The 15186-nt window shown below is 49.3% G+C and overlaps 1 protein-coding gene across 1 annotated transcript; it reads right to left on the bottom strand.

Moving 5' to 3' along the window:
• Positions 1-1592: 1592 nt before the first annotated feature.
• Positions 1593-9759, bottom strand: LOC135530450 (DDB1- and CUL4-associated factor 5-like; the record flags this gene model as incomplete). The annotated part of the gene is made up of 4 exons (XM_064958769.1): positions 1593-2981; positions 4333-4479; positions 9482-9609; positions 9678-9759. Coding segments are annotated over 4 exons (1686 nt in total), but the record flags the coding sequence as incomplete, so codon positions are not given.
• Positions 9760-15186: the final 5427 nt, after the last annotated feature.

The following is a 15186-nucleotide window of genomic DNA, read 5'->3' as shown; positions in this document are numbered from 1 at the left end:
TACGGGTTACTGTAGCCCTAAAGCCTACGGGTTACTGTAGCCCTCAAGCCTACGGGTTACTGTAGTCTACGGGTTACTGTAGCCCTAAAGCCTACGGGTTACTGTAGTCTACGGGTTACTGTAGCCTACGGGTTACTGTAGCCTACGGGTTACTGTAGCCTACGGGTTACTGTAGCCTACGGGTTACTGTAGCCTACGGGTTACTGTAGCCTACGGGTTACTGTAGCCTACGGGTTACTGTAGCCCTAAAGCCTACGGGTTACTGTAGCCCTAAAGCCTACGGGTTACTGTAGCCCTAAAGCCTACGGGTTACTGTAGTCTACGGGTTACTGTAGCCCTAAAGCCTACGGGTTACTGTAGTCTACGGGTTACTGTAGCCCTAAAGCCTACGGGTTACTGTAGCCCTAAAGCCTACGGGTTACTGTAGCCCTAAAGCCTACGGGTTACTGTAGTCTACGGGTTACTGTAGTCTACGGGTTACTGTAGCCCTAAAGTCTACGGGTTACTGTAGTCTACGGGTTACTGTAGCCCTAAAGCCTACGGGTTACTGTAGTCTACGGGTTACTGTAGCCCTAAAGCCTACGGGTTACTGTAGTCTACGGGTTACTGTAGTCTACGGGTTACTGTAGCCCTAAAGTCTACGGGTTACTGTAGTCTACGGGTTACTGTAGCCCTAAAGCCTACGGGTTACTGTAGTCTACGGGTTACTGTAGCCCTAAAGCCTACGGGTTACTGTAGCCCTAAAGTCTACGGGTTATTGTAGTCTACGGGTTACTGTAGTCTACGGGTTACTGTAGCCCTAAAGCCTACGGGTTACTGTAGTCTACGGGTTACTGTAGCCCTAAAGCCTACGGGTTACTGTAGCCCTAAAGCCTACGGGTTACTGTAGCCCTAAAGCCTACGGGTTACTGTAGTCTACGGGTTACTGTAGTCTACGGGTTACTGTAGTCTACGGGTTACTGTAGCCCTAAAGTCTATGGGTTACTGTAGTCTACGGGTTACTGTAGCCCTAAAGCCTACGGGTTACTGTAGTCTACGGGTTACTGTAGCCCTAAAGCCTACGGGTTACTGTAGCCCTAAAGTCTACGGGTTACTGTAGTCTACGGGTTACTGTAGCCCTAAAGCCTACGGGTTACTGTAGTCTACGGGTTACTGTAGCCCTAAAGCCTACGGGTTACTGTAGCCCTAAAGCCTACGGGTTACTGTAGCCCTAAAGCCTACGGGTTACTGTAGTCTACGGGTTACTGTAGTCTACGGGTTACTGTAGTCTACGGGTTACTGTAGCCCTAAAGTCTATGGGTTACTGTAGTCTACGGGTTACTGTAGCCCTAAAGCCTACGGGTTACTGTAGTCTACGGGTTACTGTAGCCCTAAAGCCTACGGGTTACTGTAGCCCTAAAGTCTACGGGTTACTGTAGTCTACGGGTTACTGTAGCCCTAAAGCCTACGGGTTACTGTAGTCTACGGGTTACTGTAGCCCTAAAGCCTACGGGTTACTGTAGCCCTAAAGCCTACGGGTTACTGTAGTCTACGGGTTACTGTAGTCTACGGGTTACTGTAGCCCTAAAGTCGTACACCGTAGGGAACAGGGTATCATTTAAGACATAACAGGTTCTTAACCAAACGATCACCTGGCACCTCAGGTGCAATCATCATGTCTTGAACTTCTTCTCTGAGGTCTCCGACCCCCCTGACCCCTCCCCTGACCCTTGACCTCTTGACCCAAGGTGAGTCCGTTTCAGCGCACCCTGGGCTTGGCCTCTCTGAGACGACGACGACCCCCCCTCCTCCGCCTCCTCCTCCTCCACCAGGGTCCTAGTGCCTGCTGATTTCAACTCTAAGGTCTCTCTCTCTTCCTCGGAGTCTGAGGATTCAAATAGGTCTGGAGCCAGGCGACCCCTACAGCCTACCGGCACCTCAGTCATGTCAAGGTGCTGCAGCCCGTTCAGCCCAGGGCTGTGGTGTCTGGAACTAGGGGAGATCCAGTGACTATGATCTGACTCGTCGGCCTCTTCAGGACTATCTAAGCCCTCGGCCATTCTCTCTAAAGCAGCCCTCCTCTCCCCAACCCTTCCTGCCCGGGACTCGTTCCTCTGCTGCAGGGCGTCTTGAGACAGAAGGGAGGCGATGAGGAGCCCCTCCTGCTCCGCTCGGTCGTCCTGGCTGTCCAGAGACACGGCAGGGCTAGAACCAGGGAGGGTGTGCGTCTTGCGTCTCCCCGTTTTAGAGCCACTTCTGTGGGGTCCGATCTGAACCGAGTCCTGGTCCTGCTGAAGCTCCGTGGAGGACGCGGAGGAGGATGAGGCCTCGTCGATTGAGATCTTGGGGTAGGAGCAGGAGTCGACCCCCCCCCGGGGTACAAGGCCTGGGCGGACTCGGGGCGCCCCCCCACTGGACAGGCGGGGGAAGTGCATGCGGCGCCACCGGGCTGCAGTACGTTGTCTCCTACTGGCTCTCCTCTGCTCCTCGTCCTCAGAGCTGGTGGAGGAGGTGGAAGAGGAGGAACTAGAGGAGGCGCCGGCCGGGGAGGAGGTGGGGCTGGAGAGGGTGGAGTTGTCTCGGGGGCTGGGAGAGCGAGGCCGGGGCATGGGGTCTGGCCAGAATCCACTGGAGTCAGAGTCCTCTCCCACCAGGTCCAATAAGAACACAGACTGCTGAAATCTGCTGCCACGCCTCCTCGGCTGCAGTGGCTCCACCCCTTCAGGATGCTCCGCCCCGTCGGGGGCAGCTAATGAGGACGAAGAGGAGTGGTCTGAGTCGGCGGTAGCAGCAGCAGAGGGCGGTACAGGCGTGGCGACTCCACTCCCAACCAGGACCCCGGCGCCGTCTCCTACAGCCCGTGTGGAGCGTTGTCCCCTGGCGTGGAGCTGCAGGATGGCCCCCTCACTCAGGTCACTGTCTGAGTCCGAACTCCAGCCCTCGATCTCCCGGCGAACCAGAGAGTCAAAGAAGGCCATCATACGAGGATCCTCCTGGATGGACTGAGATGACATGCAACAGTTCTTAATTAGTCACCACAAAATGTGTGTGTGTGTGTGTGTGTGTGTGTGTGTGTGTGTGTGTGTGTGTGTGTGTGTGTGTGTGTGTGTGTGTGTGTGTGTGTGTGTGTGGACTATATTAGGGAAAGGTAGTGCACTATATTAGGGAAAGGTAGTGCACTATATTAGGGAAAGCTAGTGCACTATATTAAGGAAAGCTAGTGCACTATATTAGGGAAAGGTAGTGCACTATATTAGGGAAAGGTAGTGCACTATATTAGGGAAAGGTAGTGCACTATATTAGGGAAAGGTAGTGCACTATATAAGGCGAAAGGTAGTGCACTATATTAGGGAAAGGTAGTGCACTATATTAGGGAAAGGTAGTGCGTTATATAAGGGAAAGGTAGTGCACTATATTAGGGAAAGGTAGTGCACTATATTAGGGAAAGGTAGTGCACTATATTAGGGAAAGGTAGTGCACTATATTAGGGAAAGGTAGTGCACTATATTAGGGAAAGGTAGTGCACTATATTAGGGAAAGGTAGTGCACTATATTAGGGAAAGGTAGAGCACTATATTAGGGAAAGGTAGTGCACTATATTAGGGAAAGGTAGTGCACTATATAGGGAAAGGTAGTGCACTATATAGGGAAAGGTAGTGCACTATATAGGGAAAGGTAGTGCACTATATTAGGGAAAGGTAGTGCACTATATAGGGAAAGGTAGTGCACTATATAGGGAAAGGTAGTGCACTATATAGGGAAAGGTAGTGCACTATATAGGGGAAAGGTAGTGCACTATATAGGGAAAGGTAGTGCACTATATAGGGAAAGGTAGTGCACTATATAGGGACAAGTAGTGCACTATATAGGGGGAAAGGTAGTGCACTATATAGGGAAAGGTAGTGCACTATATAGGGAAAGGTAGTGCACTATATAGGGAAAGGTAGTGCACTATATAGGGACAAGTAGTGCACTATATAGGGAAAGGTAGTGCACTATATAGGGAAAGGTAGTGCACTATATAGGGAAAGGTAGTGCACTATATAGGGACAAGTAGTGCACTATATAGGGAAAGGTAGTGCACTATATAGGGAAAGGTAGTGCACTATATAGGGACAAGTAGTGCACTATATAGGGAAAGGTAGTGCACTATATTAGGGAAAGGTAGTGCACTATATAGGGAAAGGTAGTGCACTATATTAGGGAAAGGTAGTGCACTATATAGGGAAAGGTAGTGCACTATATAGGGAAAAGTAGTGCACTATATAGGTAAAGGTAGTGCACTATTAGGGAACAAGTAGGGACAAGTAGTGCACTATATAGGGAATCATTTGGGACGTGGACCGGTGTTACCTGCGAGACGTAGTCGTGGCTCAGACCGCTGCCGCTGTTCAGGACCAAGTTGATGTACTCCTCGTGGCTGTACAGACTCCTGGACTTATCCTCCACACGACTATCCAGGTCTCCCAGACTCTCCGTCTGCTGGTAGGGGCTCCACGCCTGGGGGGTCGGACGGAGGGGTTTCAGGGGCAGAGGAGAAGGACAGGAGAGGAGGGTCAGAGTTTAAATTGAACACCTGGTTGGGCTCTCACACCTCTGGTACGTTGAAGATGATGATGGACCAACAGCAGACTACCTGGAGGAGGTTATGATAAATTAACACCACATCCTTTCCTTTTACAAGCTCAGGACGCTACGTTGGTCTGGGCTGGAGAGGGGCAGAGAGACAGTGGATAGGGGCAGAGAGACAGTGGAGAGTGGCAGAGAGACAGTGGAGAGTGGCAGAGAGACAGTGGAGAGTGGCAGAGAGACAGTGGATAGGGGCAGAGAGACAGTGGATAGGGGCAGAGAGACAGTGGAGAGTGGCAGAGAGACAGTGGATAGGGGCAGAGAGACAGTGGAGAGTGGCAGAGAGACAGTGGAGAGTGGCAGAGAGACAGTGGAGAGTGGCAGAGAGACAGTGGAGAGTGGCAGAGAGACAGTGGATAGGGGCAGAGAGACAGTGGATAGTGGCAGAGAGACAGTGGATAGGGGCAGAGAGACAGTGGATAGTGGCAGAGAGACAGTGGATAGGGGCAGAGAGACAGTGGAGAGTGGCAGAGAGACAGTGGAGAGTGGCAGAGAGACAGTGGATAGGGGCAGAGAGAGAGGATAGGGGCAGAGAGACAGTGGATAGTGGCAGAGAGACAGTGGATAGTGGCAGAGAGACAGTGGAGAGTGGCAGAGAGACAGTGGAGAGTGGCAGAGAGACAGTGGAGAGTGGCAGAGAGACAGTGGATAGGGGCAGAGAGACAGTGGATAGGGGCAGAGAGACAGTGGATAGGGGCAGAGAGACAGTGGATAGGGGCAGAGAGACAGTGGATAGGGGCAGAGAGACAGTGGATAGTGGCAGAGAGACAGTGGAGAGTGGCAGAAAGACAGTGGATAGGGGCAGAGAGAGAGGATAGGGGCAGAGAGACAGTGGAGAGTGGCAGAGAGACAGTGGAGAGTGGCAGAGAGACAGTGGAGAGTGGCAGAGAGACAGTGGAGAGTGGCAGAGAGACAGTGGAGAGTGGCAGAGAGACAGTGGAGAGTGGCAGAGAGACAGAGGATAGGGGCAGAGAGACAGAGGATAGGGGCAGAGAGACAGTGGATAGGGGCAGAGAGACAGAGGATAGGGGCAGAGAGACAGAGGATAGGGGCAGAGAGACAGTGGAGAGTGGCAGAGAGACAGTGGATAGGGGCAGAGAGACAGTGGATAGGGGCAGAGAGACAGTGGATAGGGGCAGAGAGACAGTGGAGAGGGGCAGAGAGACAGTGGAGAGGGGCAGAGAGACAGTGGAGAGGGGCAGAGAGACAGTGGAGAGCGGCAGAGAGACAGTGGAGAGCGGCAGAGAGACAGTGGAGAGCGGCAGAGAGACAGTGGAGAGCGGCAGAGAGACAGTGGAGAGCGGCAGAGAGACAGTGGAGAGCGGCAGAGAGACAGTGGAGAGCGGCAGAGAGACAGTGGAGAGCGGCAGAGAGACAGTGGAGAGCGGCAGAGAGACAGTGGAGAGTGGCAGAGAGACAGTGGATAGTGGCAGAGAGACAGTGGATAGTGGCAGAGAGACAGTGGACAGGGGCAGAGAGACAGAGGATAGTGGCAGAGAGACAGTGGAGAGGGGCAGAGAGACAGTGGATAGGGGCAGAGAGACAGTGGATAGGGGCAGAGAGACAGTGGATAGGGGCAGAGAGACAGTGGATAGGGGCAGAGAGACAGTGGATAGTGGCAGAGAGACAGTGGAGAGTGGCAGAGAGACAGTGGAGAGTGGCAGAGAGACAGTGGAGAGAGAGACAGTGGAGAGTGGCAGAGAGACAGTGGATAGTGGCAGAGAGACAGTGGAGAGTGGCAGAGAGACAGAGGATAGTGGCAGAGAGACAGTGGAGAGGGGCAGAGAGACAGTGGAGAGTTGCGAAGAGACAGTGGAGAGTGGCAGAGAGACAGTGGAGAGTTGCGAAGAGACAGTGGAGAGTGGCAGAGAGACAGAGGATAGTGGCAGAGAGACAGAGGATAGTGGCAGAGAGACAGAGGAGAGGGGCAGAGAGACAGTGGAGAGGGGCAGGGACAGTGGCAGAGAGACAGTGGATAGAGGTGAAGAGACAGTGGATAGAGGTGAAGAGACAGAGTTGTCTCAGTCCGTCTTCACCTCAAGCCCTCTGATTCATAAAGGGACAGGGACCCACACAGGTGGTGGGGAAATCACCTTTTATTTTTTTTATACCTTAATTTTACTAGGCAAGTCAGTTAAGAACAAATTCTTATTTTCAATGACGGCCTAGGAACAGTGGGTTAACTGCCTGTTCAGGGGCAGAACGACAGATTTGTACCTTGTCAGCTCGGGGATTCGAACTTGCAACCTTTCGGTTGCTAGTCCAACGCTCTAACCACTAGGCCACCCTGCCGCCCCACCTAGAGCTGATCAACCGTGTATTTAACATAACCCCATGTAACGTCTGGGTGTCCATTAGTTTAGGCACCAAAAGTCACTTTTCAATTCGATCGAGTTGCAACATAAAACCGATCGGAATGCCGAAGTCATGCCGTCATTTTTGTTTTGTTTTGTTGGTTATGTCATATGGAGGATCCACCGAGCCCAATCCCTACAACAGGGCTCTTCCTGGAGATCTTACTGTCCTGTAGGTTTTCAGTCCAACCCTCTTCCTGGAGATCTACCGTCCTGTAGGTTTACAGTCCAACCCTCTTCCTGGAGATCTACCGTCCTGTAGGTTTACAGTCCAACCCTCTTCCTGGAGATCTACCGTCCTGTAGGTTTTTAGCCCAACCCTCTTCCTGGAGATCTACCGTCCTGTAGGTTTACAGTCCAACCCTCTTCCTGGAGATCTACTGTCCTGTAGGTTTTCAGTCCAACCCTCTTCCTGGAGATCTACTGTCCTGTAGGTTTACAGTCCAACCCTAATTTAACACATCTGATTCTACTAATTAGCTGCTGAACAAAACCTTAACTAGCTGAATCAGATGTGCTAAATTTTCGGTTAGACAGTAGATCTCCAGGAAGAGGGTTGGACTGATAACCTACAGGATGGTAGATCTCCAGGAAGAGGGTTGGACTGTAAACCTACAGGACGGTAGATCTCTAGGAAGAGGGTTGGACTGTAAACCTACAGGACAGTAGATCTCCAGGAAGAGGGTTGGACTGTAAACCTACAGGACAGTAGATCTCCATGAAGAGGGTTGGACTGTAAACCTACAGGACAGTAGATCTCCAGGAAGAGGGTTGGACTGAAAACCTACAGGACAGTAGATCTCCAGGAAGAGGGTTGGACTGAAAACCTACAGGACAGTAGATCTCCAGGAAGAGGATTGGGCTAAAAACCTACAGGACGGTAGATCTCCAGGAAGAGGGTTGGGCTGCCCTGCCTCCAACATAAATATCTTCAAACATATAACTTGAAATTACACCAAATCTTATGTTCTCGTGACTACTGGTTTCATCTACATTTTCTGCGTATTTACAAGAAAACGAGGTTGCTATCCAACTAGCCTGTAGCACTGCAGAGTAAGTAGGTTATCAACACCTAGCTGTGGGTGGCAGGTAGCCTCGGGGTTAGAGTGTAGAGGTGGCAGGGTAGCCTCGGGGTTAGAGCATTGGGCCAGTAACCGAAAGGTTTCTGGTTTGAATCCCCGAGCTGACAAGGTAAGAAAAATCTGTCGTTGCGCCCCTGAGCAAGGCACTGTTCCCCGGGTGCCGAATACGTGTTGATTATAGCAGCACCCCGCACCTCTCTGAGGGGGTTCGGTTAAATGCGGAAGACATTTCAGTTGTACAACTAGCTTCAACAGCAAATTGAGCCACATTAAAGCAAACCAACCTTTTCGGATTACCTAAAGCCATTCAGCTAACGAGCCTCGCTAGCCTCGCTAGCCAACCACCACAGTTGACAGTTAGCCACAAATTACAACTCGAGACCAACTTGGCACAAGCAGGAACCCACAGTACACAACTAAAACAAAGCCAGCAGATACAAAGCAAACAAGAGAACGGAGACTTACAGATGAATGGCTGATGCCCATCCAATGGTAAAGAGTGGATGAGTTTGCAACCAAAGAAGAGCCAATGAGGGAGGCGCTTCAGAGGCCATTTTACCATCCAAGGAAGAGTCCGTGAGGGTAGCTCACCCAATAGTGATATAGCGAGGTAAATCTGAAGTAGATAGACTCCTGAGGCAATAACCCAAGAGGTGGCGATCGGAGGAAAGCTCCAGGCAGATGGAAATCGTCACAACAGCAGTCGGTGAACACGAAGCCAAGATCGAACATCTCTGGTTCCTTACTTCAGAGAACAGGTCAAAAAGTTGGACCAGACAAGTATAAGAAAAACAGACCGGTACTAAAATATTAGAGCAAACAGGAATTAATTTCCATTTTTGGTTTTGTGGGGAAAGGGAAACTCTTCTGGTGCAGGAGATTCCGAGCTGCCTGGATCATGGGGGAAATCTGATTGGTTGATTACGTCACACCTCCTCGTGATTGGTGGATTGTAGCTCACAACAGTCTTCATGGTTGGCTGAGAAACCAGAAATCTTCACATGACGTTGACAAATAATGCATTCTATATAGTTAAGTTAATATTTCAAAACATAACTTTTTTTAAATTTATTTTTTTAAATATAGTTATACTACAGCTAAATTACTTGGTCTATGACCACACTACGTTGTTACTTTGGTAAATAAAATCAAACTCATGCTTACCTTCCCTTTAAAAAGTAAGTTCCCAAGACAAATTGTGATGCAATGTATTGACATGATGTTGTGATGACATGAATCAATTGTGTCCCAAGTCATTTTTACAAATAAGTAAATAATAAGTCACACGCCTTTAACTGTTATAAATTATGTAAATAGAGCGAGAAAGAAAAGGACCGCAATGACGTCAAACGAAAATTCAACCATGGAAAAACTAAATCATGACGATGACTTGACGTGCAACAAGATCACGACGACGTCATGGTGAGGTCTACTGACCTTGATGACCTTCTCGACCCCGGAGGAGCAGATCATATAAGTGCTGGGGTTGAACCGGACTTGGTTCACGATGGAACGGTGACCTTTCAGGACCATGGATGCTCCGTTGACCACACGACCCGGGCCTCCTGGAAGAGAGAGAGACTGTAATCTCAGGGACACAGATGGACACACCCGATAAGAAACACACACTTACCTGCTTCAGGATCCTTGGGGATTCTCCACATGTAAAGGTTGAAGTCATCTGATCCAGACAAGATGTACTGGAGGAAGACAACAGAGATTAAGACATTTCAACCCCCTATGGCACCCTATTCCCTATGTAGTGCACAACTTTAGACACGAGCCCTATTCCCTATATAGGTGCACTACTTTAGACCAGAGCCCTATTCCCTATATAGTGCACTACTTTAGACCAGGGCCCTATTCCCTGCATGGTGCACTACTTTAGACCAGAGTCCTATTCCCTGCATAGTGCACTACTTTAGACCAGAGCCCTATTCCCTATATAGTGCACTACTTTAGACCAGAGCCCTATTCCCTATGTAGTGCACTACTGTAAACCAGGGCCCTATTCCCTATATAGTGCACTACTGTAAACCAGAGCCGTATTCCCTGCATAGTGCACTACTGTAAACCAGGGCCCTATTCCCTATGTAGTGCACTACTGTAAACCAGGGCCCTATTCCCTATATAGTGAACTACTGTAAACCAGGGCCCTATTCCCTGTATAGTGAATAAAGTAGTACATTACATAGGGAATAGGGCCCTGGTTTACAGTAGTGCACTATATAGGGAATATGGCCCTGGTTTACAGTAGTGCACTACATAGGGAATAGGGTCCATTGGGGACAGAGGGTACACATTATCATGGTGTTACGAACAACAATCAGGTAATACTCTCATCCCCATCTTGATAAAAAGAGAAGTTGATACCACATGATAAAATCACCAAAACTGTCTCGATAGTCAAGGGAACATCTATATTAGGAATCCTAAAGGTATGATTATTGCATTTCAGTAGAGGCATAGTATACATCCCAAATGGCTCCCTATCCCCTATGGGCTCTTTAAAAAATATATAGTTCACAATATAGGGAATAGGGTTGCATTTGAGACGCTAACTATAGACAGACGGGACAACAGAACCACACACACACACAGACGGGACAACAGAACCCACACACAGACAGACGGTACAACAGAACCCACACACACAGACACAGACACACACTGACAGACGGGACAACAGAACCCACACACACAGACAGACGGGACAACAGAACCCACACACAGACAGACGGGACAACAGAACCCACACACACAGACAGACGGGGAAACAGAACACACACAGACAGACAGACGGGACAACAGAACCACACACACACACAGACAGACGGGACAACAGAACCCACACACACAGACAGACGGGGCAACAGAACCCCCGCACAGACAGACGGGGAAACAGAACACACACAGACAGACAGACGGGACAACAGAACCCACACACACAGACAGACGGGGCAACAGAACCACACACACACACACACACACACACAGACAGACGGGACAACAGAACCACACACACACACACACAGACAGACGGGACAACAGAACCATCAGGCCCAGTCCTTTTTCGGTGAAGGGCATATAGTCATAAAGCCTCAGAGTTAAAGGCGCTACGTCGTCAACCCCGGTGTCTCTGCGTCGTCAACCCCGGTGTCTCTGCGTCGTCAACCCCGGTGTCTCTGCGTCGTCAACCCCGGTGTCTCTGCGTCGTCAACCCCGGTGTCTCTATGCGTCGTCATCCCCGGTGTCTCTGCGTCGTCAACCCCGGTGTCTCTGCGTCGTCAACCCCGGTGTCTCTGCGTCGTCAACCCCGGTGTCTCTGCGTCGTCAACCCCGGTGTCTCTGCGTCGTCAACCCCGGTGTCTCTGCATCGTCAACCCCGGTGTCTCTGCATCGTCAACCCCGGTGTCTCTGCATCGTCAACCCGGTGTCTCTGCATCGTCAACCCCGGTGTCTCTGCATCGTCAACCCCGGTGTCTCTGCATCGTCAACCCCGGTGTCTCTGCATCGTCAACCCCGGTGTCTCTGCATCGTCAACCCCGGTGTCTCTGCATCGTCAACCCCGGTGTCTCTGCATCGTCAACCCCAGTAGCTCTGCATCGTCAACCCCAGTATCTCTGCATCGTCAACCCGCTATCTCTGCAGAAGACAGGGCATATTATTACGTCTTGCTCCTCGGGGTGCAGCGCAGAGTTGTTGTCAAGGAAGTTGTCAAGGAAGTGAGAACGTGTTTATAGAGGACCCCGCCCTCCAGCAATCATCAACCAATCATCAACCAATCATCAAACAATCATGTCAATGTGGAGCTATTCGGAGCCCTCCGCATCGTTACTACATTTGACAGGCGCAGGGCGATGCGGAGCTCGACTAGACCTCTGCATGCCTCCGAAGTCTCCACAATTGCATCACACCGTCGCTTCCGACCACATTTTAGAATCAAGCGTTAAATTGTCTCCAAGGGCTCTGATTTAAGATCAGTTTAGTTTGGTCTTTCGAGATCATCATAAGATTACATGAACAGACAGGACCTGATCCTAGGATTAGCACTCCAGGCGCGTTATGAACAAACGGGGCCTCGAACCTCCGTGTAAAACAAGCAGCGAGTTCAGTACAGTAGAAATTTATTTACGACCAAAAAAAAATACAAAAAAAAAAAAATAGCTTCTTTGAGGGAAGATAGAACCTGAGACGTGATGTAACTTGTACAAAACACACTGAGCAGAAATATGTTTGCCGTCTGGTGCCAGCCAACTAGGAGTCAAAACCCAAGCCAGAAGAGAAAAATGACCCAACATCTTCCCTGTCTCACCAGCGTAGCAGGTCTCCAACGGGTTGCAGCGTAATTATGAGAAACTCGGCAATAAATTCTGAAACGAGTTCCAACGCAAACAGTCAAACAAATCTCACAATGTATGGAGACGCCTCAAGCTCCCGGCTAATATCCAATCAAATCCACACGGACATTAACCCACTCCGAGTTAGACACAGTTGGCTTTAAAAAAAAGACAAACATCTGCCAATATTTCCCCTGTATGTCTTTATGGTGCGTGAACGTCTCCCACTACCGTTGATAAGGATAACAAAGACCCCCCCCCCCCAAAAATCCAAATTAAATGTTAACTGCAGAAAGATTAAAAGATATATTACACAATTCTAGACCAGCACATTCCCCTCTCTTACAACGCACAATTAAAGATCTATTACACAATTCTAGACCAGCCCATTCCCCTCTCTTACAACGCACAATTAAATATCTATTACACAATTCTAGACCAGCCCATTCCCCTCTCTTACAACGCACAATTAAAGATCTATTACACAATTCTAGACCAGCACATTCCCCTCTCTTACAACGCACAATTAAAGATCTATTACACAATTCTAGACCAGCACATTCCCCTCTCTTACAACGCACAATTAAAGATCTATTACACAATTCTAGACCAGCACATTCCCCTCTCTTACAACGCACAATTAAAGATCTATTACACAATTCTAGACCAGCACATTCCCCTCTCTTACAACGCACAATTAAAGATCTATTACACAATTCTAGACCAGCACATTCCCTCTCTTACAACGCACAATTAAAGATCTATTACACAATTCTAGACCAGCACATTCCCCTCTCTTACAACGCACAATTAAAGATCTATTACACAATTCTAGACCAGCACATTCCCCTCTCTTACAACGCACAATTAAAGATCTATTACACAATTCTAGACCAGCACATTCCCCTCTCTTACAACGCACAATTAAAGATCTATTACACAATTCTAGACCAGCACATTCCCTCTCTTACAACGCACAATTAAAGATCTATTACACAATTCTAGACCAGCACATTCCCCTCTCTTACAACGCACAATTAAAGATCTATTACACAATTCTAGACCAGCACATTCCGCTTTCTTACAAACCACAATTAAAGCCACATCCATGGCTGACAGGTGTAAAAAAGCGAGAACACGGCCATGCAATCTCCATAGACAAACATTGGCAGTAGAATGATCCGTACTGAAGAGCTCAGTGACTTTCAACGTGGCACCGTCATAGAATGCCACATTACCAACAAGTCAGTTCGTCAAATTTCTGCCCTGCTAGAGCTGCCCCAAACTGCCTCTGGAAGGAACGTCAGCACAAGAACTGTCTGTCAGGAGCTTCATGTACTGGGTTTCCATGGCTGAGCAGCAGCACACAAGCCTCAGATCACCATAAGCAATGCCAAGCGTCAGCTGGAGTGGTGTAAAGCTCACACAAGCCTCAGATCACCATAAGCAAAGCCAAGCGTCAGCTGGAGTGGTGTAAAGCTCACACAAGCCTCAGATCACCATAAGCAAAGCCAAGCGTCGACTGGAGTGGTGTAAAGCTCACACAAGCCTCAGATCACCATGCTCAATGCCAAGTGTCGACTGGAGTGGTGTAAAGCTCACACAAGCCTCAGATCACCATAAGCAATGCCAAGTGTCGACTGGAGTGGTGTAAAGCTCACACAAGCCTCAGATCACCATAAGCAATGCCAAGCGTCGGCTGGAGTGGTGTAAAGCTCGCCGCCATTGGACTCTGGAACAGTGGAAAAGCTCTCTGGAGTGATTAACTTTCACCATCTGGCAGTCCGACAGAGGAATCTGGGTTTTGCAGAGAACGCTACCTGCCACAATGCATAGTGCCAACTGTAAAGTTTGGTGGATGAAGAATAATGGTCTGGGGCTGTTTTTCATACTCAGTTCCAGTGAAGGGAAATCTTAACGCTACAGCATACAATGACATTCTAGATGATTCTGTGCTTCCAACTTCGTGGCAACAGTTTGAGGAAGGCCCTTTCTTGTATCAGCATGACAATGCCCCCGTGCTCAAATCGAGGCCCATACAGAAATGGTTTGTCGAGATCGGTGTAGAAGAACCAGACTGGCCTGCACAGATCCCTGACCTCAACCCCATCAAACACCTTTGGGATGAATTGTAACACTGACTGCGAGCCAGGCCAAACCGCCCAATATCAGTGCCTGACCTCACTAATGCTCTTGTGGCTGAATGGAAGCAAGTCCCCACAGCAATGTTCCAACATCTAGTGGAAAGCCTTCCCAAAAGAGTGGAGGCTGTTATAGCAGCAATGTTCCAACATCTAGTGGAAAGCCTTCCCAGAAGAGTGGAGGTTGTTATAGCAGCAATGTTCAAACATCTAGTGGAAAGCCTTCCCAGAAGAGTGGAGGCTGTTATAGCAGCAATGTTCCAACATCTAGTGGAAAGCCTTCCCAGAAGAGTGGAGGCTGTTATAGCAGCAATGTTCCAACATCTAGTAGAAAGCCTTCCCAGAAGAGTGGAGGCTGTTATAGCAGCAATGTTCCAACATCTAGTGGAAAGCCTTCCCAGAAGAGTGGAGGCTGTTGTAGCAGCAATGTTCAAACATCTAGTGGAAAGCCTTCCCAGAGGAGTGGAGGCTGTTATAGCAGCAATGTTCCAACATCTAGTGGAAAGCCTTCCCAGAAGAGTGGAGGCTGTTATAGCAGCAATGTTCCAACATCTAGTGGAAAGCCTTCCCAGAAGAGTGGAGGCTGTTATAGCAGCAATGTTCCAACATCTAGTGGAAAGCCTTCCCAGAAGAGTGGAGGCTGTTATAACAGCAATGTTCC

This window comes from Oncorhynchus masou, unplaced genomic scaffold, assembly GCF_036934945.1.
Source record: "Oncorhynchus masou masou isolate Uvic2021 unplaced genomic scaffold, UVic_Omas_1.1 unplaced_scaffold_1347, whole genome shotgun sequence".
Lineage (NCBI taxonomy): Eukaryota > Metazoa > Chordata > Actinopteri > Salmoniformes > Salmonidae > Oncorhynchus > Oncorhynchus masou.
This window is presented reverse-complemented; position numbering and strand designations above follow the sequence as displayed.